Genomic DNA, 26,537 nt, shown 5'->3' with positions numbered 1-26,537 from the left:
TTTGACCACTAGAAAAACCTCCCTGATGTGTCAAAGCAATAATATCTCTTATTCAGAGAATTTAAGTAGACAGGAGCTGTTTGAGACAGTAGGTTAAAAATCCCCTGCTTTCAGAACAGCTTGCAGAATTCAGAATTGATGAAAAATGGGAAGCATGTTTAAAGGAGAAACAGCAATAAAGCTGTCATGAAACAGAAAATGAAAGTCGACAGCTCACTTGCCAGCTGCCTTCATGTGTGTCTGTCACAATGGTACCTGCTGGCCAACAGTTAATACTTTACGATACATGGTCCCTCTACACAGTTAAAAAATGAATTTGTGAGTTCTTGATTTCCAGTCCAGACAAGAAATTGAACTTGTAGTGGAATTGCTTATACACCTGTAGCCTGAAGTTAGAACAACTCTTTTTCCACAGAAACTCAGTGTTTGAGAAACATAACTTCACAAAGTTCTGGTTTTAAAGATGTGAGTGAAGTGCAAAATAATCTGATTAAACTCTGGACTGATTCATTTATCCATTTTCAAGGTTTTCAGGCTAAAAAGTAAAATATTTCCACTGTCCCCATAAAATAACATCAGTGCTGGAATGCTTGATGAAAAATGGGTCTTTCCTCCACAGACTGGTGTGCTCTGAGCATCTGGGACTCCTGCAAAGTGAAACTGGCAGCAAGCAATATTTTGGGGGATTTTGTGGAATCCTGCTGTAGAATCGACCACACCTGGAGATTCTTACCGTCATCTCTGATGCTGCACATTAAATCAGGATTTTTAGCCTTTCCAGTAACCCCTTTTCTACAGCAATTGAGGATAGAAACCACATAGCTTTGCAGAAATGTATAAAAGAAAACTGAAGCATCACCGTTCCTTCTGTTATTAACAGAGAAGACACAAAGAGCCTGCCAAAGGAGTCCACAGGAGTAGGTGTGGGGCTCTGCAGAGGTCAGGAGAGAGATGTAACCTGCTCTTCACAGGAATACACATTCTGATCGATGAAATTTCCCTCAGAAGCTCAAACTTCTCATCCCAGCACTTTCAGAAGCAGAGGTGTGTGCCAAGGCATTTGGAGCAATGCGTTTGTGCTCCTGGAGATGTGCTGAAGGACATGCACTACCAGAGGGCACAGAGGGGACACAAGCAGGACTAGGCAGACGTGCATTCTGTTTATACTTGGCCAGCTCTGGATGTCCTGATGTCTGACGGGGTTCCTCAACCACAAGGATCCCTCTGTGCAGTGGATTTCTTTCCCTTGTTCATTCCAGGAAAACAAACCGTCTGGTTTTAACATCATTTCGACACACTTTGTGGTCTCTAGGTGGTGCAGACTGATAAGAGTTGCTTTGCTATGGCTTTCTAAGAGACGGATTATATTAGCTTGGAGTCAGCCTAAAAGTCACTGGTGGGAATTTTGGAATAGAAGCCAGTGTTCCTCAAAAGCACATTTAAATATAGGTGCTGTGCATCACATGGGGGCAGGGAAACCTCCACCATGTCGCCTGTGAAAATGAGGCTACAGCTTCATTAACTTTCAGAGAGAGAGCCATGTGGAAGTAAATCTGAAAACAGCAACCTGCTAAATTTCTTCAGCCTCTCTGAAGAGGAAGATGGGCTTCGCACATGGTGGTTGGACTCCATGGTTCTTTCCTGCTTCTGCTTCCTGCGGGACCTCTAGCAAATAACCTCACCTCTTGTGTCTCCCTTTCCCATCTGTCAAAGCAGGACGAGAGAGAGCTGGGTAGACTTTCACTTATAATGATAAGACTTTGATACTACAGTCCTGGGTGGGACTGATAAAAATCAAAATGTTGATGCCTGCGACAGAAGTTTCAGTACTGGTGCAATTTCAGCATCTCATTCTTGTTCCCACGCAAAGCTGAATCATCAGAGAACAGGGATTTGTCATTCTGTATCATCATGTGATGGCAAAACTCACCACCATTGACTGCGAGAAAACAGTGAGATCCCAGTTGGAGAGTTTTGTGTACTGATGAAGTACACAAAATATTTTCATGTATAGGAATAGATGGGAAATAACCCTCACAACGCATATGTAGGTCCACTTAGGGTTTTTTTACATGCTGCACTCCTTGGTCACAAACCCCATTGCTCTGGGCCTCCTGCTACAACATACAGTAGAGTAGCATCTTGTGCCAAAAGAAGATCCTTTAGCTGTTAGCACTGTAGGGTTTATGACCCACAAAGAATAATTTTGAATCTTATAGGGTAGCTGTACCTATACGGACTAGTCAATTCATTGCACCACTTAATTTGTGAAATGACACGTCTGATCTTCAAAGTGTTTTACATCCCACACATTGCAGGCAGTTAGCAAGTAATCAAGAGTAAGAATTAATTAATCTTAGCCATACCCCCAAGAGATATGTAGACAAACATTAATCTACTGATAGAAATAGAGCTGCCGAGGTTATGGGACTTGTCCAAGGCCACAGTGGGTATCTAGGGCAAAGCCAAGATTAGAGTGCAGAAACTGATTGCAAAGCTCAGTCCTTGCCTCTTGTGAAAATTAGTTTGAGGAGGAACATAATCTTCAAAAGAAATAATGCATTTAGAAAAGTCTTGGTTTGTCTCCTGTACTTCAGTGGTGCATTGCAAGTACATCCTGACACATGGGATCAGGCTGTAAATACTGACTTAGGTCCATCTCAAGTGTTTATACACGCACAAATACATACATATAACTTACACACAATGTGTGCATGAGAAAACTAAAGTCATGCTTTCTCCATAGAATTATCATGCTCTGATGACAATATACCCACATCAACACCTACTCTCATGACAATTTGAAACATCCTTAACTTTCTTCTGTATTCCTACAATTTTGAACAAATTACGTTTGATCCAAAGTAAAAAAACAAATACCCCTGATGTACCTTTGATTGTACCTGTGTATGTTCAGGCTCTCCAATACAATCTGTGAAGAAAACTAGAACAACTGAGCTCTGTGTTTCCTCTATCACATTTAATGTCTGCACAGAAAAGAAGTTTTTGCTTTTCTTGATGTAAGTGTGCACGTGTTCAGACTCCAGTGATCCTTCCTTTGGTTTTCTTACCAGTCCTGACCTTCCTATTTGAGCCCATAAAGCCAACCATAAAGTGCCAAGTTATTTTGCTCTCAGATGATGAAGTGCTCGGCATTTGCCACTCAGCTTCTCTCATACATTTGGGATTTTAATTATCAACACAAGTGCCTTCCCAAAGGCCGGCTGGTCTTTTGGTATGAAGATTATGTGGGAAAATTAATGATAGAACACCAGATTTGTCCGTCAGCTCCTTTCGCTGTGGTGACTGTGAGCTTTACAAACAGCTATGCTATTTTAACTCTAAAAAATACGTTTGCAATGTCATCTTTAAGGAGTTAAAATATGCTCAGCTTGTGTTTTGTTTTCTGCTGTTTTGCGTATCAGAACATTAAGCTGCCATGTATAGCAGAGCATGTGGGGAACCCGGAGCACAGTCTGTTACCATGCTTTATTTTTTGCACTGTCTGCTTCCATTTTTTCAATGTTCGGACTTTTTGCTGCTTGTTTGAAAGAGCTACAGTGCATTTGTGGAGTGTATGAGCTGTGACTCCCTGAACCCATGCAAGATTGCTACTGAAGTAAGATAACCCCTCTAGGCATTAGGTGCACGTAAGTCAAACTTTTCAGAGTAGAAGACGTTGATTGACCAAGCAGCACTCATTTCGCTTAGTTTTATTATCATTTAAATGGACAGTATGTACAGAGGTAGCTGTATGAGTAATGGGGGGCAGATTTAACCCGGAATGTGCGTGTACTTTCATGTGCAGACACATTCATACACAGTACGGGAAAGCCCCGGTCTCCACCGTAAGAACAAACAAACCCATCTGGCTACCCGAGCCAGGCGTACCCGGCTCGCCCGACCCCTGCACCCCGAGCCTGCCAGCTGCGGTGCAGCTGGCCCCGCAGCGGCGAGGGCTGGCCCCGCATCCCACACACAAAGCCCGCCGCCCTCGCCCTACTCCCTCGTCCGCGCTGCGCCGGGGACAGCGAGCGGACCCGACCCGGCCCAGCCCCTGCGGCGGGGCCGGTCACAGCGCCCCAGAGCCGCGCGCCAACTTCCACCGGGGCTTCGCCCTGCCCCGCGGGGCGGCCGCCACCCGGCAGGCGAGGGACGGCCTCGGGCTTGGCGGCACCGGGCCTCAGTCAGGCCCGTCCCGGCCTGCGCGTTGCAGCGACCTAAAACCAGGCGAGGTGGCTGCCGACCGCACCCGGTTCGAACCCGGACCTGAGCCGTGGACCGGGTCGAGCCCGGGGCCGGGCCGGGCCGGGGCGGGCCGGAGGCGGAGCCGGGCGGCGGGAGGAGGACGCGCCTCGGGGGCGGTGTTGCAGACCGAAGAGGCGGCTCCGGAGCCATCGCGCCTGCCCGGCCGGCGGCGGAGCTCGGCTACAGGGGGAGGGGGGTGGGGGGGCGGCTCGGCGGCGGGTCTGCGGGCCGGGCGGGCCCCATGGGCGGGTGTGTGGGCTCCCACCACGACTCCTCGGGCAGCCTCAACGAGAACTCGGACGGCACCGGAGGTGAGCGCCGGGCCCCGGGGATGGGCTGGGCTGGGCGGGGGAGGTCGGGCGGGTCGCCCCCGACATTGTGCGGGGACCCCGGGGCGGGTGCTGCGGGCCGGGGCCTGCGGTGGGGACGGGCCCGGGGCTGGTGTCAGGCGGGGGAGCAGCGCTGCGCTCGCCGGCCTCGGGGCGCCGCGCCCGGTTCCCACCCTCTCACCAGCGCGGCCGCCGGGGCCGCAACTTTCCCGGGGCGGCGGCGGTGTGCGGGACCTCGGAGGGGCGCAGGGTGGGCGCAGCCCCGGCGGGTGCTGCCCCGGGTGTGTGGGGGCTCCGCGGCACGGCCCGAGGGCAGGCGGCTGATGAAATGATGGACGGGCTGGGGCAAGGGCCTGCCTGGGGCTGCTAAACTTTGTTGTCCTTGGGCTCGTCTCTTTGTGGCGTGCAGAAAATAATTATTCAGATAACTTAGATCCTGGCACTGCTGCGGGGTTGGGGTTTATTTTTATTCTTATTCTAAGAAAGATGGATTCTTTCTGCCAGCCTAAATCGCCCATGCTAAGTAATCAATTTCCAGCGACTTCAGATGCTGGAGCAGCATGTTCTCACTTGTGTGCAAGAGCACACCTACTTGGTGAGCTTATGTGGAAACACTGCTGCAGTGCAAGCGGCCCTTACCCTTCTGTTTTTCTCTACCTAAATGCCTGAATGATTGCTTTCTCAGCGTTCTTGGGTTTGTGGACCCCTGATGTTCTCCAGCTGAGCTGTGTGTGCATTATTGTCACTTAAAGTCAGCCTACCCACAGGACATTTGACTTATAAGTAGTCCTTACATGTGCAGAGGCCACAGATTTCAGGTTGAGAATTGCTCATCAAGGGCTACATTTCCCCCCTGTGCCTTGTGGAACATTATGATTCTGGCTTTATTACAGATGCCCCAGCTGATGGGTATTCTGTTAGACCAGTGACTTTGCTGTTATTCCACACTGTGAAAAAAACACAAGCACTGCTTATGATTAATATCTGAAGCGACCACCTGCTGATTAATGCTGGATACATAGTTCATAGGGATGCCAGTGTCCAGCTGCTAAGAACTGTAGGATTTAATCACATCATTGTCATTAAAAAGAATTCTATAACTTTGGCTAGTATGAGTCTTTATTCTTTTCCTCTATTATAAAAAATAAAAGGAAGAAGTGAGTTATCTAAAAAGCATTTGTACCAAGCCGACTTACCTAAACCAGTAAAAAATGCAGGGGTGTCAGTGCAGAGAGGACCACACCATACTAGAAGTCAAGGAAAAAGAAACAGAAATCGCCACATTCTTAAAAAATCTCGATCAAAAAATAGCAATTAAAAGCTATGCTGTTTGTTGTGAGACCTGCTTCACTAGCTAGGTGTTATGAGGTGAGATCATGTCACAGAAATAGCCTCAGTTTAATTTCCTCACTCTTATCTTGCCTGTGATATTGAATGAATGAGATAGGAGCTACCAGAGTTTGTCTGATACTGTAAAATAGCCTTATTGCACACCCAGTAGCAGTGCATGAGGTGGGCTGTCTCCATCCAAGTTGTCGGCAGAGTACCATCCTGGATGGACTTAGTGGGAGCACATTCCTGCTTGGTGTTTGCACGGCACGACACGCTGCTGCTGCTTTGGGGTTAAATAATCTATTGTGCTTGGTGCATTAGAACAGCAGCCTGGTTTTTCAAGATGCAGTAGATGTGAAATGTATGTCAGCTGGCTCATGTTGATTCATGCTCTAAGGATAATGTTCCTTAAGGTTGTCTTGCTGAAGTGAGAAGTGATGAAATTTCAGTTGAATTATAGGCTTCTTAGGACTGTCTTAAACAATCGGGTACAGTGTGCAATAGCCTGTTTTGTGACGTTATGTATCTGTGCCTGCCTCTCAACAAGAAAAAAAGGGGGTGTAGGTTAAGCTGGAAGAGCCTCAGAATATCTTTTATAAGTCTGACTCCTGAGATAGCCAAGTCCAGTCTGCACTAATTCTTAGCTTTACAAATTCTGCAAATGTGCCCATGCCAAGTATGAAATCTGACTTACTCTCTCAAGGGAGCTTGTGTCTTGAAACATCAGTAACTGAACCAGCTGAAGCGCAAGTGAACATGATTTGGAGACTGTACAGAAAGGTGATTTAATCCTGTTTCCCGTATAAGGCTCATTTCCTCCAGCTCCTGGGCTGTGACCTAGTCTGGTGTATTCACCTTCAGATTGCTGTCAGGGAGCAGGGCCAGACCATTTATAAATCTCAGGAAGGTGTTTTGGAACAAAAGTCTCTGTTCTAATCAGAGCAGTGCCAGTGATGGACTTATTCTGGGGAGGCTTTTTCTTTCCCCCAGAATGGAAAAGTTTCATGGAGAATTAGGAGCGGTCAAGAGGTTGATTAGATGACAATAGCAGTGCTTGATGCTGTGTGAAAGTGGGAGCTGGATCTCAAGTTAAATTCATACAGATCTCAAAGTCTATTACGGTGCTCTGGGGACTGATGAAATCCTGCTCAATTGTATCACTGGAGTCAAGATGAGGATTTGTCACATCCCAGTATTCTCTTAGGTCTGTTTGTCAGTCACTGACACTTCCTGATACTTCTCTGCTGCTCAGCAAAGCTGACAGCATGCCCCGACCACCTGCGTGTCCTTTGTATTCTAACTATTGGTATGTGTCAAGGTCAGGATGCTTGCATGTATCCAGAGAGCTGTTGCATATACTCATGTGTGTCTCTGTAAGACTGAGATAATCAGAAATACCAGCTCTCCTATGGGTGTAGCAGCTTACTGCATGTTTCTGTTTGCATTGACCGAAGCAGGAGTCATCTGTTTCTTACCCAGAATTAAACAGATGCTGCTCTGCCCATCCTGCTGGAAATTAAATGGTCTTTGCAGATTGGCACCAGCTGTTTCATTATCACTGCTCTTTTTAGCAGGTTTTTGTTTCAATGGAATGTTGCTTGTTGTATTGCAGAAAAAGTTCCTGTCTTGGTGCTTGGTACCATGAGAGCGTGTTGTGGTGGGTGGGTATCTGGATGGTGAGATGGATTAAAGGAGATACAAGGAAGAATATAAGATGATTGTTAGGTGATTTATAGACACATGCTTTCCTCCCCTCATCTCTTTAGCTCTGCTGTCTACCATCTGATATTCCAAACTTTTAGGAGCTGAGCACCATACCTCTTCTTACTGTGCCTAGTCAAAGGAGACTTTTCTGCAGGATGATGAGTCTGGCAGAGAAGTAGTTGTTCTCTGGCCGCTTACATGTTACATGATTTCTTCAGGCATGTTTGCTTTTTGGAAAAGCACTAGGTTTGGAGGAAACTGCTGGAAAACTCTGCACTTGTTCCTTTACATAAGGTTTAATAGCTTATCAGGTATGTTCAGTTCAGCAAAACCAGGAGAACTTGGATTTTCAACTTGCTATCCCCACGGGCAAGTCCTTTCTGGAGGAATCATACTTCTTTTCTTTCCTTGGAGGGGAGCAGTAGGAAGGGAAAGGAGAAATATGAAGCCATTCATTTTCTTCTGGCAAACTCTTACCCCTGTTAGAAGTTGCCTATTACTTCGTCTTGGTAAAGTTCAGTGAGACAGTTATTTGTGTGGAGTAACAAAAGGGCAGGAAATCCAGTGTCTAGAAGTATGGGCATGACAAGTCATTACACATTAAGGCTTTTGGCTGCAGCTGTCTGATTGCTGCTGCACTCTCCCTGACATGACGTTTGCCTGCCTGCTGGAGTTCTTATCGCCCTTCTTTGTTATAAAAGATGCTGATTCTGTTTGAAATTTGTCTTCTTTACTGCTGCCCCTCTCACCCAGCAGTGATAATGGGGACAAGTGGAAATAGGGCTGCACATTTGACTGACATGCTGGAATAGGAGATTATTAAAACTTTAAATTCCTCCTGCAGTATTTGATGCAGTGCTGGAGCTTTGTTAACTTCTAGAAAGCCAGATTATGTCCTCAACCTCTGCTTTTTGGACAACAGTTTCTTAAATATTTTCTTTAGAGTGCTGTGCAGTGCTGCTTATCACATGTCTGATTTGAAGTTACAATTACTGCTTTCATGGTGCTTCTATGGAAGCCTGACCAAGGGAATTTGCATATTAATTAGTCAGATTTGTTGCTCACAATTGGACTAATACAGTAGGGCTATGCACGGCTTGCACGGGGGGGGTTAAACAAGCATCTCATGACTGAGCAGTTAGTAGCATTGGTGCCTACCCCTTGTAATCAGAACAGTCAAAGAGTCTCTCACTTCCAGATTGTGTTTTTGGCTGTTAGAAGCTGTGATGGTGGGTGCTTGCACACAGCACCTTTCTGAGGTTTTATTCCCATCTAAAGGAGGTAGTTGTAGATGTCAGGTTGTGCCTGCTGGTTTGTAATGCAACCTTGTAATATGGTGCTGGATGTGTTTTTGCAAAACTCTCATTAAATCAGAGCTGGCATTAGCTGCTGGGTCTTGCTGTGGCTTTTTTTTTCTTTTTAATAACAAGAAAAGCTTAGCATGGCTCTTCCAACTTGCTCTGATTCTCTCATGAGCTCCCCAAGAGTACATGTGGTTTTTGTCAGGGCTTTGTAATAAAAGGAGCCTTTAATGACTTGGTTTCCTGCAGACTGGGCATCCACAGCCCCATTGAGATTCTTAGAATCTGTGGATCTTGTGCTGAGAATGGCTGATAATTCAGTCCCCAGTATTTTTCTACTGGAATATCACTTTGATGGTATGTCACTTTTCATTTGTAAACTAACAGACTCTGGTTTTGTTGTCAGGTGATAACAAGTAAGTCTTAGGAAATGAAATAAGGGGTTGCTTTCACTGTTAGTAAAGGCTGATGAGCACAACTGTTCAGTTTCCTTTTTGGTGTTCCTTCATGTAGTTGTTTGTTTGGTTTCCAGATGAAGTGATGTTTCAGTTTCTTTATTTGGGATTTCAGTGTTCAAAGCACCAATGTCCTTCTTCACTGACTGTTAAATGTAATAAATTGTATATTCATTGTGCTTTGGAGACTTTGGATAAATGGAAAAATATCAGTTGCCTGTTTGAATAAAATCTGAAAACCAGCGATCTGCTCTTAATGCAGCAGGTAATATGATAGCTATTATTTTTCATGGGAATGTTGAATAATATAATTCATGAGTCACAAATTATAATACAGTTGAAGCCAGAAATAAAGATTTGCCTTATAGTTAAGTCTTGCCAATTCCTGCAAGTCTTCTTGCAGGTACAAGGAAGGATCGAGTTGGCCACAGCCAGTCTGGTTACCCAGCTCCTGAAAGAAAGTAAGTATCTGAAAAACTTCTGACCAGAAGCCTGTGTGTGAGAAATAAATACAACTGCTCCTTTGCTGTTTTATAAGCAAAAAAGGACTGTGATACTTGAAGGCTTTGATTCAAACTTTCACCCTCTCTTGTAGACAACTGTGGTGTGTAAAAGTCAGTTACATTTTTAGGCAGTTGTTTCCAACTTGCTACCTCTGCTTCACTGCCTTAAAATGCAGACTCCTTTGATACAAATACTTCTTTAACACCGTCCTTGGTCCTTAAGTAAGTTAGTTATTTGTTTGTTTAAAAATTCAAATTGCTTATGGCTGCTATAGGAAGGTATTCTGTACTGGCCAGGAGGTACTTCATGGTTCTCCCAGTTCTTTCTCACCGAATTCAGAATGACTTTTTGAGCAGGGCTGGTGCAATATGTCTATCTTCTCATGCAGAAAAGCCAGATCCCAGTGTGTCCCCAGCCATGTAGTATGGCCAAAGTACTGCTCTGAAAGAAAAAGCAGGAAGGGCTGGGTTTTCCTTCCCTTGGGGTGTTCCCTGAGAAGAGGCACAGCTGGGTGCGCAGCCAGGAGCTTTCTCTTCCCAGGGCTGGTCTCATCCCTGTCTGGCAAAGGGAAGAGCATTTCCATGGGGGAGTTTTGCCATTCAGCAGCCAAGGTTGAAGCAAGGAAGTAGGTGTGTGGCAATTTAAAGGCAGGAGTCCTTGGTTCACCTTCGTCTTTCCTACAGGCAGGTGCTTCGGGTGAAGCTTGTGAAGGTTTGCAGCTTTTGTTTTATTTTCAGCTGGAAGCTGTGTAGGTTTCTTCTTTTGCAAAAGTCACATTATGAAATTGAGCTTTCTCAATCTTCTTCATTCTAGTTTTAAAAGCTGCTCCATTTAGACAGCTGTAGTCATCATAACTGTAGTAAAAATAGAGTAAGCAGGCGGATGAGGTGGTTCTCAGGGTTGTCTTGCTAGTTTGTGATGCTGAATTTCAGCATGTGGAAAGGTGCTGACCTTGGGTGGATGCCAGGATGATGTGAGCATTGCATGTGTACAGTGGGCTTTCAGAGGCATCTGCTTGCTTTGTTTACTGAAAGCCTATGGGCTCTTGTTTGCTTACAGCAATACTAAGATTTTGGCACTTGTATTGTGACTTGGCAGGGCTGGTGTTGGGAACGAGTGTGCAGGGCACATTGGATCCTCTCACTGGGAAAGTGCCAGGGCCATAGCTGGTGGTCCTGCTGGTGGGACGTTAGTGCCTGGCATCTCTTGGTATGGGAGTGTGGTGAGAGTGATGAGGCTTGATTGCCTGTAATCAGACGGGAAAGTCTATGAAATGACCTGTTCTGCAAAGCAGGTGGAATACAAGGAGATACAAAAAAGCTGAAGTCAGTAACTTGATTTCTGGATGTTGGATGAAACATTTTACTTGCACTCTGACGTTTTCAGTTACAGCTTCATCTACAATAGTAGATGAAGCTGTAACTGTATGTTACAAGCTATACGTTGTCTGGCTGACATCTAAGATCTGAAGAAAGAGAAATGTTCCCCTACTTGGGAAGCAGAAAAAGTGCAGGTGGGGTTTTGTTTGTTTGTTTTTAAGGAACACATTGTGTTTGTGTTTCCAGTGTGAAAAGTACAGAATCTAATTCAGTGCTTCATCCTGAGTTACCAGTATCAGTAGAAGTGAAGCATCCAAAAGCAGCATGCGTGCTCATGGCACTGCTTGTACAGTCAATGGAAAATACCTATAATGTAGTATGTAACTTGATATTTTACTGTCTTGACCTGTGTGCGGTAAAATACGCATGATGTCTACCGTGGTTTATTTAAGGTTCATCTGGAACCTGCATTTTGCATTTGCTGCCTTCTGCTGACCCTGGGCTGATCTCGCTCACAGCTGTTAGCCAGGTTGTAGCTTTCTCTCTTGGCACACTCAGATTAGGCTTGTGTAAAACCTCTTTGAGAGGTAGACAAAAGATGGGGCAGTGCAAACTGCGTAAAAGGGTTTTGTTCTGCTTCCTACCTTTGCAGCAAATTGAAAACTATGTCTTAAATGCTGAATGGCACTGGAGTTTCTTAGGCTACCTTAAATACTTAAAATGACATGAGTAGCCAGTCGTCCCAAGACTTCACAGTACTGAGAGATGCAAGGGCATGGCAGGTTCTGCAGGTAATAAGGGCATGAGCAATTAATACATGCTATTAATTTGCAGGAGTTGTTCTACATCCAGTTGACCAATTAGGGCCTAATGTAAAGCATTTGAAAATTGTGTTACATAAAGTAGAAATACTGGTGGGGATGGGGATCCTTGCTGCTGTGCTTGTGTGTTAGATTGCTTTAACATCTCCTCCCTTCATTCTTTTCCCATCTCACCTCCTTCCATAGTGGCAAACATGATTTAAAAGGAAAAAATCAAAGCCCTGCTTGGAAGTCATTTATGGGAGGAGACGGGCACAGCTCTGAATAAATGATTCTTCGCTTCCGTAGGAAGTCAGATGTGCAGAAGAATTTTTTCTTATATATGTATATATAAATGTATATATAGACACGCTTGTGCTGAAGATTAGGTAGAAGGGAGGGGGTTCAGGGAATTTTAGCATGATCTATCATGTGGTTTTCCCACATTCTCAAATATGAAAGAAAAGTCACTTCACAAATGGTAGTGAAGTGCTTCAGTAGTGTTCAGTGAGAACAGGTGCAGCCCAGGGGGAAAAGATTAGAGACTAAAATGTGGAAATGTATCATACAATGCTGCAGATTGCATGTTATCTTTGCACCTATTTAATAGGGAAAGTTTATCCTTATGTATATACATTCACTCTACTGTTATTGATGCTTTTCTATAAATAACAAAAATAGTTTCCATGAAATTATAAACATTTTATAGTTTGTAACAACTTACAGTTTAATAATTGAAAATAAACACAGCAACTATAAATAATTCTCTCAGTTCAGACAGCATGTCATGCAGGAAGGCATTTTTCACCTTTTCCCGATAGAGATGAGTGCTCTTTGAGAACACTATGGGGCCTGAGATGGCATCGGGAGCAGAGCGCAGTAGCTTGGGGTTGGAAGCTTGTTTCCTTTGTATTTTTAAAATCCAGTTATGGAGCTCAATTTCTGCTCTCACACTGTGATCAAGGGCACTCTGGATTCAGGAGAAGGATCTCTCATGGTATTTACTTTGTCACTTTATTTCTCTGCCACAGAACTATCATCTCCTATGAATTCTTGTCTGTATGGGTAAATACAGTCTTTTTGTAAAAGAGTACCTACAAAATAGCAGATAGTACCTGCAGCTGGTGAATGCCATTTTCTCCTGCCAGTTGTTTTTTGGCCACATGCTGCTGCTTAAGCACCTGAGCCTACTATAGAACATCGGCTATCACAGGATAATGGTTGGCTGGTGAAAAGGTAAATGATTTAAGTAAAAATTGTTAATTCACAGACTTCATATGTACTGCAAGAAGTGCAAGAAGTATTTCTTGGCAGAGGTATAGAAAAGCGCTGCCTGTGTCATAGATGCTGGACTTAATGCCATCAGAGTGTTTTCAGGTGCATTTGCTTCATCTCTGATACAAGTAAAAGCTGTGTATGTCAGAATAAGGTCTTTCATGCAGAATGCTTAGCTGTCAGTTGGGCTCTCAACCACCAAATGCTTCTGAACCTCTCTTGCAGGAGTCACTGCACTGTATCCTTCTCCCCCATAGGGAATAAGAAGGACCTCAGGGCCATGCTGGAAGCAGGGAGGGGACACTACGGATGTCGCTGAACGTGGAAGCATGTTTTGAGTTTTTTTGGTGCAGGTTCAAGTGCTGTTTCTACTAATTGCAAGCTCTGGATGCTCCAAGTTTGTTAACGCATGGATTGAGAAGACATGGGCAATAAGCAGTTTGGAAGTGTTAATGGGAAGCAAAGCGTAGCATATATGTTAAACAGTTAGGAAACCATAAATGTTATCTGAAGATTTGACTAACAATTTCACTAGCTCTTGCTGGATGTATTCACAGGGAGGCTATATTCGGTGGCAGCAGTAGTTAAACATACGTTCAGATGAAGCTTAGCACTCCAGTGCTTCACACCTCTAAGTAGCAGCATCCTTTGCTGTTCGCAGATTTGGTCTGGTTGCCTGTTCAGGAGTGCCCTGCTTGCTGAGGCTGAGCAGATCTCTTTCTTTGCCTGTGTATTACATATGTCCAGTGCATGTAATGAGCAAACCTGCTGAAGGGGTGGTAAATTCACAGGTCCCAGCTGAGGGTTAGCACTTTGAGGGGTGAAGAAGGGGAAAGCTGTCAAATATCTATTTAAAACTTTGTTTTTAAAGAGATGGAACTCACTTGTGAATTGCATGTTGATGACTTGGCTCAGGAAAATACATAACAGACTGCATTTTTTGTATTTTTCTGCTATGTGCCTACAGGAGTATATTAAAAGAACATGGGTTGCTATAAATACAAACACCAAATAAAAATATGTTTCGTAAAGTGCTTATCAATACTGGATATTATTCCAAAACAGGTTTAAATACTCATTTGAGATGAGTTCTCTTAGCCATTTATGTGTTGGGTTTTTCACATCTGTAGATGTGGAAGATAACATCTCCATTGTATCTTTATCCAAATCTAAAACTAGTTCTGGTGCCAAAACAACTTGAACTGCAACAGAAAACCACATGAGTATTGAAATTGCGTTGCTTGATTAAATCACGTGCTTTAAATCAGTCACACATTGTATAGCCTGACACTGATGTTACTTAATGCAACGTCCCATCTCTGCATTAACACAACTGAAACAAGCACGTTTGTTGAACATGTCCAGGACACTCCAGCTGCTGCACTGATACTACATCACAAAAATAGCTCCAAAAATACTACAGGCTCATCTTTTTTTCTTTAACTGAAACTCCTTCAGAATGGCACTAGATGAAAATACACCATTTTAGTCTCTCCTGTGGGAGGAAGAAGGAGCAGCAGCATTGTCAGAACAAGTGAGCATGGATATTGTGGTTTGGTATTGCACAGCAGTACTCAAATGAAAGTCCTTGAGATATAAATAATCTAGTTCTTGAATTCTGGCTCATGGTAGAGGCTTTTTGAACGAGTGTTTTCTCTCAAAATGAGAAAAAACAATGCAGTGTACAGAAAGATTATTTTCTTGTAGAACTCTAAAAACAATTCAACTGTATTTGGGTCATCTTTTCTTTTTTCTTCTAAATGGCATGAACCCCTAGAAAATATATGAGGTTCTTCTCAACTGTGGCAGAGCTTCCTGGGCCACCACCGCTTTGGAGAGATCATGATGTAAATAATGCCATGTGTCTGAGTACAGGTTTCCAAAAGTTTTTCTGTCTTTTGTTTCTTACAGAGAGAAATGCTACCAAAATACGCTACTTAAAGGAAAACTCCAGCGTTTTGTGACTTTGTGTGTATCTCATGGATTTTAAAATGACATTTCTTTGGGGACATGTGCTTACAGCTGGAATCATGCTATTCCTGAGTGCAAGTTGTAGTCTGGGTCTCTGTTGGGCTAGCTTATGAATTGTGAATGAATTGAAGCAAAGGAACAGTTGTGGTCCCAAAGAGTTTACAGTGTCATAACTAGCCCATACAGGTTTGGTGGAAACAACTTCTTCATTTTCTGAACTATCCTTTTACATTTTAAGTCAAGTAAGCTTGACCAGAGGAAAAGTCTTGAGAGTCTTACCATCTTGCTGTTGTTTTTACCTTGCCTAGTTAGCAATAATTAATGCTCCAAGGTACCCATGTTTTATAAGGTACCATTTCACTTCTGCATTGATTGGCTTTGTAGTCCTTTACCCACCAAAGTCCAATAAGGTGTTAATAGAGACAAGTCTCAAGACTTGTGTGTGCTTTGGCTTCCTGGGAAGTTTCACACCCTTTCTAGCAGAATGACTGGTCTGTTGTGCACTTAATTGTCCTAAACCTTATCCTTTTAGTAATTAGGTTTAAGTTGAAGAGGAGGAGAGGTTATGGCTTTTGATTAAAGTGCCACTCTAGTTTTTTAGGCTGTTTGAAAAGTGAAACTCTCCACTGGTTTTTGGAGAGTCAGTGCCCAGCAGTGGGGAAAACACTCATTTGAAAAAAGAGGATTTGGGGTTCTGTTTATCTTTAACATAGCAGGAATCATTTATTGCTGCTGGTGAGGATTTTTAAGTGTTTTTGACACAGGTGGAGGCTGTTCACCAAACCAGCTGGGAGTAGAAATCTGGGGGGGTGCATTAACTGGTGAACCCCAAACAAAACACCCTCTTTGATGGGGTCTAGCTAACTGCTGCACCTAAGAGTAGCAATAACTCATGCAGAATGGGTGGGCACTTTAATACTCCCCATTCTCAGCCTTCAACTGTCACAAGACATGACCAGTCATGATCAGTTCCCAGGGAGCAACTTTTTCCTCAAGAATTTATAAATTAACTTTCTTAAAGCAGTGCTTACCACAGGTGCTTCAAAATACTGTGTTGGAAAACAAAGGAATATTTCTTTTGCATTCTATATACCTGTTCACTTACAGAATGTACTTTTTTTGGCTTTATGTATCCTGAAGAAGACAGGCGGTGTATCTTAGGAATGCAAGTGAAGTTTTTTTGCTCCAATTATGTTCTTTCTGATGATTATATTCAGGGAAAATGGCATGCCACAAGACCATGGAAGAAATGACATTAGCATTTTATCTTATTGTAGCGGGAAACTTATTACCAAGATGTAATAATTTGCATTGAGCTACACATTAGGAAAACATTATAGATACTTTGGTGGTGGGGGAGGAAGCATTTCAGTTCCTGCCAGTGCCCTACTTTGTTAACATCTCTTGGCAGGCTGCATCCAGAGGGATGCCGAGAGCACTGCTGTTTGATAATCAAGCCTGTTAAAACCCAGTATTATTTAATAAGTTTTATTATGTAGTGACAATTCAGCTTTAAACAAGGTTTTACAAAGTCTAAGATGGCAGTGCCGGCGAAGTCTTCTGTATTTCCTAGTTCAGTGCTGTGTCAAACAGAATATTCTGTCTTAGAAATTCTACCAACAGATTTAATCTGGTTTTAACTCTTTCCAGGTTTACCTACTCAAGTATGCTGTTGCTATCTGATTGCTCTGCCTGCCAAATTTCCAAGCTGAATTCATCCCCCACTGGTAAAGCGCACATGTAGCTGCTCGGTGCAGTCGCTCTTCTTCCTTTCACATGTTTCATTTCATTATTGTAAATTAATACTAGGACTTTTTTCCAACTGAAGGAACTTTTCCCATGCGGTTCAGATTTAGGTATCCGCACTGTTCCTTCTCTGATTCTTGTTATGAAACTTTTCAACTTTCACTTGTTTATATTGAAGGTTAATAAACCAGGAACCCTTTTTCTCACAAAACAAATAACTTTCTATCAAGATATTTCACTGGAGATTATCATGTGTTAGTCAATTTTGGTGCTAAATAATGAGCCCACATGAGCTCTTTTTGGCAGGAGGAGCCGGAGTGAATGCTACTCCGTCGTGAACATTTTCTGGTGCGTTTTTCTCATGCTCATCCTTTAACCTTTTACACAGGTTAAAACCTTTGGATTATACAGGGTTTGGTTTTGACTGGTTAGTTTGGTTAATATTGCAGCCTGCTCTTTCTATGGAAATACAGCTGAGATTGGTCAAATGAGTACTGGGTGCGTTATTGACCAGTCTTTAAATGTTCCTAGGTCTAGCTTTTCCAAACAGAGTGATTGTTGAAAACATACATATTTTAATGGCTTTCTTGAAGTGGTAATTTGGATTAGGAGCTTGGAACAGTTTGGATCAATTCCTGCTGTTGCAGGTATAGGTATCTAACAAGTTTGAAGATACCAGCTCTTCTATGATAACCAAGAGGAAAATGCTGTGCTGCAGGGAGGGGAAATGACTTTAGCTTTAGCTCTGTCATAAAAATAGGGTTGGTTCGGAATACTGGCGCTCAAATGTCTAGGTTTAGTATGAAGAGAACATGAAAAGAAGATTCTTCCTACTTGATTTTTCCAGTCATCTCTAAGTAGCTGGTATTCATCTTGGATGTACCCCAACAGAGATTACTCTTCCCACAGCAAAGGAGTCTCCTATTTCTTACTGCCTTTCTGATTATTATTTTAATAGCCTCTGTTGCTAGTAATGCCTAAATATTGCTGTAATAGGGAGGGTCTGGGACACTGGCCATAGTTTTATGAACCAAAGCTGCAACTTGAAGTTAGCAGGAGAGAAGCTACTGTTGAATGAAATCACTGCCTGGGGCCTGGCCTGAGCTGACAGCTGCTCAGTCTGCTGAAGTCCCTGATGCATGCTTTCTTTCCATTCCTAGTTTTGATACAGGCCTTTAAAAGCAAGGAAACCTAAATACTTTCTTCGTATTTTTATTCTGTTTGCTGAGGGATCTAAAAGGGCTTATTTCATGTTTACAATTTGCTTGCTGTGATGGAGTCTGAAATGCAGCCCGAGTTCTTCTGGATCTGGTGTTTGAGGCACCCTTGATTGGAGCTGCAGAAGCAGCACTTCATGGGCATGGTTTGCTCATTAGAGCACAGTAATTAATTGAGCAAGCTGGGTGAATCTGGAATGAGCTTGCATCCAGTTGTTTTTGTATATTCTTCTGGTAACTGCTGTAGCCAGCAATCAATTACCAAAGTTCTCATCCTTAAACTTGAAGCTAGGCTTATTTTTCCTTTAAGTAAGAAAAAGGGGTGCTTTAACTCTGAACCAAAGACTTTTCCGACAGAAACTTAACTTTCAAGTCCCAAATCAACATAAACTGACTTTAATCTGCTGTAACAGCACTTGTCTAAATAATTTGTGAAAAAATGTGGTAAGTGCATGCCCTGACGAGCGATACTGCTTTTGCTTACGAGTAGACGATGACACTGGAGAAATAAGCTCCTTCAAGTATTATGGTGAGTACCTTTTTAGAAAAGGCAAGCAGAGCCTGTGGTCAAGACCTACGTCAGCTATTAGTGGGTACATAACAGCCAGTACTATTGCCAACATAATCACTTCACTGCCAGTTTTAGTATTCTCTGAATTGTTGAGAAATAAATGTGTTTTCAATCAAATTATGTTCTGTAGTGATCCTTTCACTTGAAAGGAAGAGAAGTTACTTAGGGGGATGTGCTGTTGTGTCCTTTGGAAGCGCTGCCTTTTGGTGCAGAGCAAGCATTGCTCAGTCCATTAATAGAACTAAAGACTTACGTGCTCAGGGACTTTTGAAAGAGGTCAGATGAATTTGCTAAAGGTGGAAAGGCTCTGGATGCTTTAATCTATTTTCATTTGAGCAATTTAAATAAAGAGGGCAGTTTCCTGTGCCTACTCCAAGGTCCTTCCATCTCATGGAAAGTAGCAGGCTTCTGCAGAAGCAGGTTCACAGCAGAAGCTGACATCTATGCTCAGCATTGCTCAGAGGAGGCTGCCTTGTTTATGCTTATAATTCAGGCAATTTCAGCTAAATGCTTAAAGTTGGATCACATCAATAATCCTTGACCATAGGCTATAATAGGTCTATTTTTTTTTTTCCTGAGTACATCCACAGGGGATTAAAATGGCCTTGAAAGGATGTAGTTTAAAGGCTACTTTGTTGAAGTACTCCCATTTAACAGTAGTGTTTTGTCTGGATATGTAAGAGATACATATATATATATATATATTCAGGATGCAGTACAGGCTTGCATAGTTTTCATTCTAGGTTAGGAAGATGGAAGATAGCTTTCTAATTACCTAAGAATGTACTGGTATCCTTATATATTAATATTTGTCTCTAACTCTGGGATATATATGGTTTTCTTAACAAAAAGTCTCCATCAAAGGTAGGAGTCCTTATAGCTGAGAGGTTGACAAGTGCTTTTCAAAAGGCAGCTTGATCTTCTGAAGTTGCCTGGGCATTATTAGTAAATGGTACAAAATACATCAGATACAAAGAGTCCACACAAGAAGAAATTATTTGCATTTAACATCCAAAAAAGGATTATTCAGTGGTAATTGTGCTAATTAATGATGTAATTATTACCATTACACTTTTATTACTTACTAAAGTACGTGACAAAACAGTATAAAATAAGTCCTTAATCTGAGTACAGAATAATAGGTAGCGGAAATATATATTTTTTTAATTCTTGGATGCGATTTATTTCTTTTCCTTTGTAAGTATTGGAAAATAAATGGGAGCTTTGTTCAGCCTTGGATGAACACTGATTCTGCATGGTGCTCTTTCTCTCCCTGAAACCTTCCTCCTTGGAGAAGGTAGTTGGAAACAGGTTTTAACTAGGAAAACTCAACTCACGGAGTGTTTTAGCCTTTCTTTCAAGGGGCTTTAAGCAACCTGGTCTAGCGGAAGGTGTCCCTACCTGTGGCAGGGGGTTGGAGATAGATGAGCTTTAAGGTCCCTTCCAACCCAAAACATTCCATGATTCTGTGATGTGCATAATTAAATCTCCATGGAAACCAGAGGTGGGACAACAGATGTCACCCTGCCAGTATAGAGGAGCAGTCTCCAGAAGAGATGTGGCATCTTGGGGCTCGGAAGAGTAATGGTATATACTGTGAGACACAGGATGGGATACGTGGATTGATGATAGGGAAATCATGTAACTTAGCTGTTACTCAGAAGAAGGTAGTCTTTATCCTGTTTCCATGCTCTCAGGTAGTCCTAACATAGAATTTCTCTCTCTCAACTGCTCTCATTTTAGGGTTTAGTTTTTGTTTTCCTCCTGTGTTTTGTTATCTCCATCTGGAGAACAGAACAATTGCTATAAGCTGCTCCTGGGTCCCCACCACTCCTGCAAGTAACTGCTTTGATTGTATCACTTAATGCAGCCACCTAGGCAGATAAGTCTGCTTTAGATTCTCTGGCTCTTTGCACATTGTTTTAAGGCAGATTCTATCCTTCACATGGGGTGAAAATCAAATGTAGGGTTGGATCCACTGTTTTTTTCCTCCCACTTGGTTTAGATGGCATAGAACTGAAGGATGGAATTCGCTTAGGCTGCGAGCATATGTACTTCCATGAATGAATTTTCAAGTTTATTAACTGGATTGTGGATCCAGAAAATACTGACTGAAGAAAAGTAAATGAATGTTTTTGGTTTTCACTGGGGCATGAAGCCACCAGTCTGCCAGACTTCTGCCCTGTAGAAGTTGAGTGTGCACAGTCAAATGTATGAATATTAAAATGGACCTGCTACTTCTGGTACCTCGCTGTTTGGGAGTACCTGGCAGCTCAGTGATGTGATCATTTAGCTTCTATGGTCATCCTGATTTGGTAATGTTGTGATGAGCTTTTTACTAATGGGAAACCGGGGACAGTAGTAGAGGAAGATGACTCCTGCTAGTTAAAATACTGTAGCAAGTAAAAACCTTGTTTGTGGGTGAAGAACCTCTTATGCTAAGGGCAACTGAAACATGGGGGGTGTGTGTTAGTCTGGGGTTTGGGTGAGTTGTTTTTAATCAACCTGCTTCAGAAATGAAGTCTCACTCTTACTAGGCCTTGAGGAATTTTTTGTCCTGTGGCTGTAAACTTGCCAGAAAGGACAAATATCCCCAAAAGATGGGCTTGGTGGTAGATAGGAGACCAGGTCCGCATTCTGGGGAAGTCTGGAGTGATGTTGTGGTTTCATGGTTTTTGCTGTGTGACCTTAGATAGGATACATATCAGCAAGTGGAGTACTTGACTTTCTGCTCCTAAATCACTGGTGCTGTGTATGGCGGGACTGACTTGGTGGCTATTAAAGAAGACCTTGCCGCTTACTGTTAAGACCCAGTTGAGAGATTACTTTGCAGAAAGAAGCTTGACATCAGAGGAGTGATGAGAATGCATTATCCCACTGTTACACATCTGTCTCAGCTGCAGGTGCTTGGCAGGGCTGTGTGCCCGCAGGTTTACCTTGTTCAGCTTGCATGGGCAGACACACTTCTTGGAAGTTACCAGGGTATAGTCCTTGGGAAAATGAGTGGTAGGTTTTAGTTAGAGACTACGATAAAACACTTCTTAAATTTAAACCAAGTTGAAAGCATCTAAAAATTGATGCAGAAGTAACTTGTAGTGAGTGTGAAATGATAATTTTATCATGGAAAACTACCTTGTAAAATAGAGCTTAGCAAAGCAGTAAGTATCATTCTAAGAAATAAAATTTCTTAGATTAAATCTTTAAATGCTTGCTTATGCATCACCTGTTCCTCAAACCAAGCAATTGCCTTTCAGTTTTCCAAATGGCACCTGTGGAACATAAGATGGAACTGTAAAATTAAGTCATTAAGGTAATGTATGTTTGGTATGTGTGTCAAGTAAGATTCCTATTTTCAGCTTTTACTGAGCTCTTTAATTTACTGATGAGCTTAAGTAGCTGAGATACAGTAATAGTGCATTTAGTTAATTTGCTAATGTGAAACTTTATCCCTGCCAGTAACTGTGACTGGAATAAATTCAAGATGTGGTGTTAAATTCTGTAGCCAAGCTGATTTAATCATTGGTCACTGTAAAAACAGTTACCAACTTGGAAGCTTCTTTGTTCATTTTGTTCTGGAACTTGTGACTGCTGTATGTGGCAGAAGTGACATGGAAAGGAATGCCATGCTCACCTGCGTCATGACTGCGTCATGAGGAACATTAAACTGGCCATCTGTCTTGTGCATTACACCTTATTACACAGATCGTGTTGAATTTAAAGTTTTAAAGCCTGACGCAAATGAGCACTGTGGTGAGATGGATCTGAAAATTGTGCTGACTTCTGCAGCTCCTCCTAAGCAGTTTTACTGTTGGGGATCCCTATGGATTTCTAGGATCTCTGTGAGATTTAAAATTTTCGTAGGTAGCACTGAGCCGCAGTGGTGGCCTAAAAAGTTTTAAATTATGTTGAAACTAGATCTGAATCTTGGTGGTGCTGCACTTGTTTCTCTTGGGGCATTGAAATGCCTCAGCTCTTCCCTTGCTGTCCTTCCTTCTGGCCCAGTAAATGGGTTAAGAGCAGCAGAAGTCTGGGTTTACTTGTAATAAAGTAAATTCACTAGTGGCATCACCCAGAGAGTCTTCACCAGTTGCAGCATCATTGAGTACACAAACAGTCTGCTGAGGGGGCTCTTCTGGCTGGCTTTAGTGCAGTTGCACCCAATCAGGGTGGAACTGGCTGCATTGTTCAAAGAGAATTATCACCTCAACGCTTTTTATAATTCTGGCAGGATGAAAGATAAGGCTGCGGCTGCCTTTGATTTTTCTTTTTCCTTTCTTTTTAAATGAAAATTGCACTGGTGCTGGAAGTTCTCCTGGCGTGTTAAATGCAGACCAGATGTATAGCAGATGTCCCCGTCTGTCACTTAACCGAACTCAGAGAATTTGTGATGACCTTGTGTGGTTGGTCTGTGGCTGTGTGACGAGCTGGCACTGGCTCTGCCGCTCCCATGGCTTAGGCCAACACAAAAAGCAGAGCTTTAGTGTAACTGCCGCTGAGCCAGACCCTGATTTGTGCCTTGCTCAAAGCTTGGCTGTTGGCATGCAGAGAAGCGCTTCCAATTGTAAGTTTTATGACAGGAGGGATGTCAGCCTGCAGTAAACGTCTTTAAATCCTTCCTTAGCAGTTCAAATAGATCCTTGTTATGCAGTGGTCAGAGGGAGAACGTTATTGAGGAGGAAGGGGGCTTTTGAGCCAGGACAGAGTTCTTTGCAACTGGGAACATTAGATCTTACCTTGTATTAAGTCCACAGTAGCAGATGAGACTGGTCTATGCTGCTGGCATGGAGTAGCAGGCATGTGCTTGCATCGCAATATGCTGGCATGGAGTTGACCAGTTGGAGGAACTTGCTGCTTTATGGTTTTATCTGTTGGGTCTGAAGTTTCCCTGTTAACTGAATTGAGGGGATGATAGAAGAGGGTTTTAGTACTTTAAAAGTGAAGTTGCTTAGTTGCATTGTTCCTCATGATGGGGGACAGAAAACACTGGGTTTGGGGCTTTTTTAGGGGGAGTATTCTTTTGGTTTTGGGGTATTTTTAGGCAAGCTCTGTGCAGCTTCTCCCTGCATTTCCAGACCTGTTTCCAGCTCTGCTGGTCTGCGTACTGTGCTTATTTTGTTTTGCATGCGAGAGACTGTGTGGATGCCAAGCTCTCAGCTGTGATTGAGTTTTAACTTAAGCTATGCTTTGCAGAAGTCAAAAGAAGCATGTACTTTATGCAGCCTATCTCAAATAGAATATTTTTCATGTTGCTGACAGTTTCCTTAATGGTTCTTGTCATAAGCTTCCAAGGAAGATAGCCTAGTTGTGCGCTATAGATCGCACAGATTAAGTCAGTGCTTGCGTGCTGTGTTTTGGGAACAGGTAAATCTTTACCCTGTTCTGCATCCAGCTGAAAACGTGCATCTACCAGCGATAGGAGCAGTTTAAATTCTAGTGTAAACAGTGCTGACAAGTAATTGTGTTGATAACGTCTGTCCCTTGAAGCTGTTTCACCACAGCACTACTAGACACTGCGAGGCAGAAGCTGATGCTGAGCAGCTAGTATAGCTGCTGCTGTTCTTCCTACTGGATGTGGAAGCAGAATTTGTGGCTCCAAGATTCCTGTGATGGTGTGTGATAGAGACAGATGGGCATCATCTGGCCTTGGCCCTGCCTGGCAGCGTTCCTGCTTCATCTGTGGTTGCCCCTTGACCGAGGCACTAAAGATTTGAGGTGGTGAATCTACAAAGGTGTTTGCTTCTTAGGCTTTATCTGTCAGGAGAAGAGCTGTTACATCATGAGCTTAATCAAGATGATTGAGAAATACTGTGCTTGTGCTTCCAGTGGGAAGCTGGGTGGGCAAGCGGGGCTCAGGAGTTAACCACAGAGCTTTTGTAATCTAATATCAGAGCCATAGAATTAACACTAGGAAATAGTGCTGAGCTTTTGGTGGGAGACCAGTGTGAAAAATTTGCTTTGAAAAATATTATTTGAAATTTTGAGGCATTTGAAGTCTCAAAGCTTTGTTTGCATTATTGCTCTATCTGACACCACTTAGCCAGGGCGTTTGTAACTGTCAGGGTTTGCTGTCTTGCTCTTGCAGCTTCAGGAGCAGTGGAATTGTCCTCATAAAACCTGCATGAACTTATGGGAGGCTGAAGTTCATCTCTTGGTGGCTGGCTCTTGGATGTGAATTGCACCTCATGTCAGAAAAAATACACAAACATGGTTTAAATTTCTCTGAAAGGCAACCTATGTTGTCACTATGTGTCCCAGCACAAAGCACCCATCAGTGCTGTTGGTGATCTGAATAGATCCTGCGTGTGTTGGGATGAGTTGGGGTGTTTGGATCTGGTGTACCATCAAGGAGCAGATCTCAAAACTCTGAAGCCTTTATTTCTTGCTGCAATACTGCTGGCTTCTGTCTTCTTTGAAATGTAAGGGGTGATGAGTGAGGAGCTGCTTGGAAATATAAAGCTCTCTTGATATCTTCTGCAGTTCCTGTTGAAAATATGGGAGAAATGGAAAATACAGTGTAATAGCTGGTAATTAGAGTCATTTTATCTCTTTGTCCAGCACATTCATACGCCCTCATCCTCTCATGTGTTTTATATCTCATGCTGTGAAGCTTCTGGATTGACTCGGCAAAGATTCAGTGCCTTGTGAATGCTGAGAGGCAGGGAAGCATTGTGCACGTATGACTTGTCCAAGGCTGCCTGTAATTACCAGTGTAACTTGCATTTTATTCACTGTGGTTTCTTCTGTGTAATTAACTCCTTTTAGAGGAAGGTATTGTTTAATAGTTGAGGAGAGACCTGGAGAAACAGGGAGCGCACATTCCCTGCTCCTGCTTTGAGCAAACCTATGTGACATCCCTAGTGCCAGCACAGATGAGCATCGTCAGGGGGTTCACAGTGCTGTTTGCCTGGTTGGCTTTGAGTGTAGGGGTGGCACAAGTGATTGATGGCACCCCCTTTCCCCAGAGGGACCGCATATATCATCTAGCATGAGCACAGTCACGTCTGGCAGGCAGTTCATGTAGGAGTTCAAGCCTGGCTTTGAGTGATGGTGATCAGTCTGCTGTCCCCACTGGTTCCTGCCTTCTCCATCTGTTTTTTGTTTTGTTTTCTTTAATTTTCTTCTCCTTCCCTCCTTCAGCCCTTTCCAGGTAGGAGAAAGGGGAAGGAGCCCCTGAGGCATATTGATGGATTTACTTCTTGAGCACAGCTTTGTTTTTGCTATGTTTGCTGCTTTAAAAAGCTTCACGCCACAAGTTTGTCTTGTCTGGCTCAAAATTAACTGGCTTGCTACACCTTTGTAATATGGTTTTGAGTCTGTAGCTTGGTGTTTTACTACACATCTGTTTAAAGGCATGTGACTTAAATTTCTATCAAGAAATGTAGTTTTTCTTGTAGTGTTCGTTTACCTTCCCCTGTCTACCTTCCTGAAAAAGCCTAAAACTCAACCTAGTTTCTATCATTGTTTATACATCCATCCATCCATCCATCCATCCATCCATCCATCCATCCATCCATCCATCCATCCATCCATCCATCCATCCATCCATCCACAGCAGTTGGAAAGCTCATGTTTTTCTCAGGCCCACAGGTCCGTTACATTGCTTTGAATAATCTCAGGACTGAACTGATAGATGCTTCCTTCAGTTTTCACATGAAATCTTGCTGCTCCTTCATTTCCTTGTTAGGAATATTCAAGTATTCAGTAAAATATTTCATTTGTAAGTCTTTTACTACTGTCCTGGGACACTTCCTTTCCCAAACACTGT

General features: G+C 43.0%; 1 protein-coding gene across 1 annotated transcript in view; it reads left to right on the top strand.

Moving 5' to 3' along the window:
* Positions 1-4,395: 4,395 nt before the first annotated feature.
* UBTD2 (ubiquitin domain containing 2) overlaps positions 4,396-26,537 on the top strand; it is a 50,567-nt gene continuing 28,425 nt past the window's right edge. The window contains exon 1 of the mRNA XM_057409795.1: positions 4,396-4,559. Within this exon, the coding sequence (XP_057265778.1) occupies positions 4,490-4,559 (70 nt within the window). The 5' untranslated portion in view covers positions 4,396-4,489. The remainder of the gene's footprint in view (positions 4,560-26,537) is intronic.

This window comes from Pezoporus wallicus, unplaced genomic scaffold, assembly GCF_028554395.1.
Source record: "Pezoporus wallicus isolate ANWC-B61680 ecotype Strahan unplaced genomic scaffold, APGP_CSIRO_Pwel_v1 contig_4309, whole genome shotgun sequence".
NCBI lineage: Eukaryota > Metazoa > Chordata > Aves > Psittaciformes > Psittacidae > Pezoporus > Pezoporus wallicus.
This window is presented reverse-complemented; position numbering and strand designations above follow the sequence as displayed.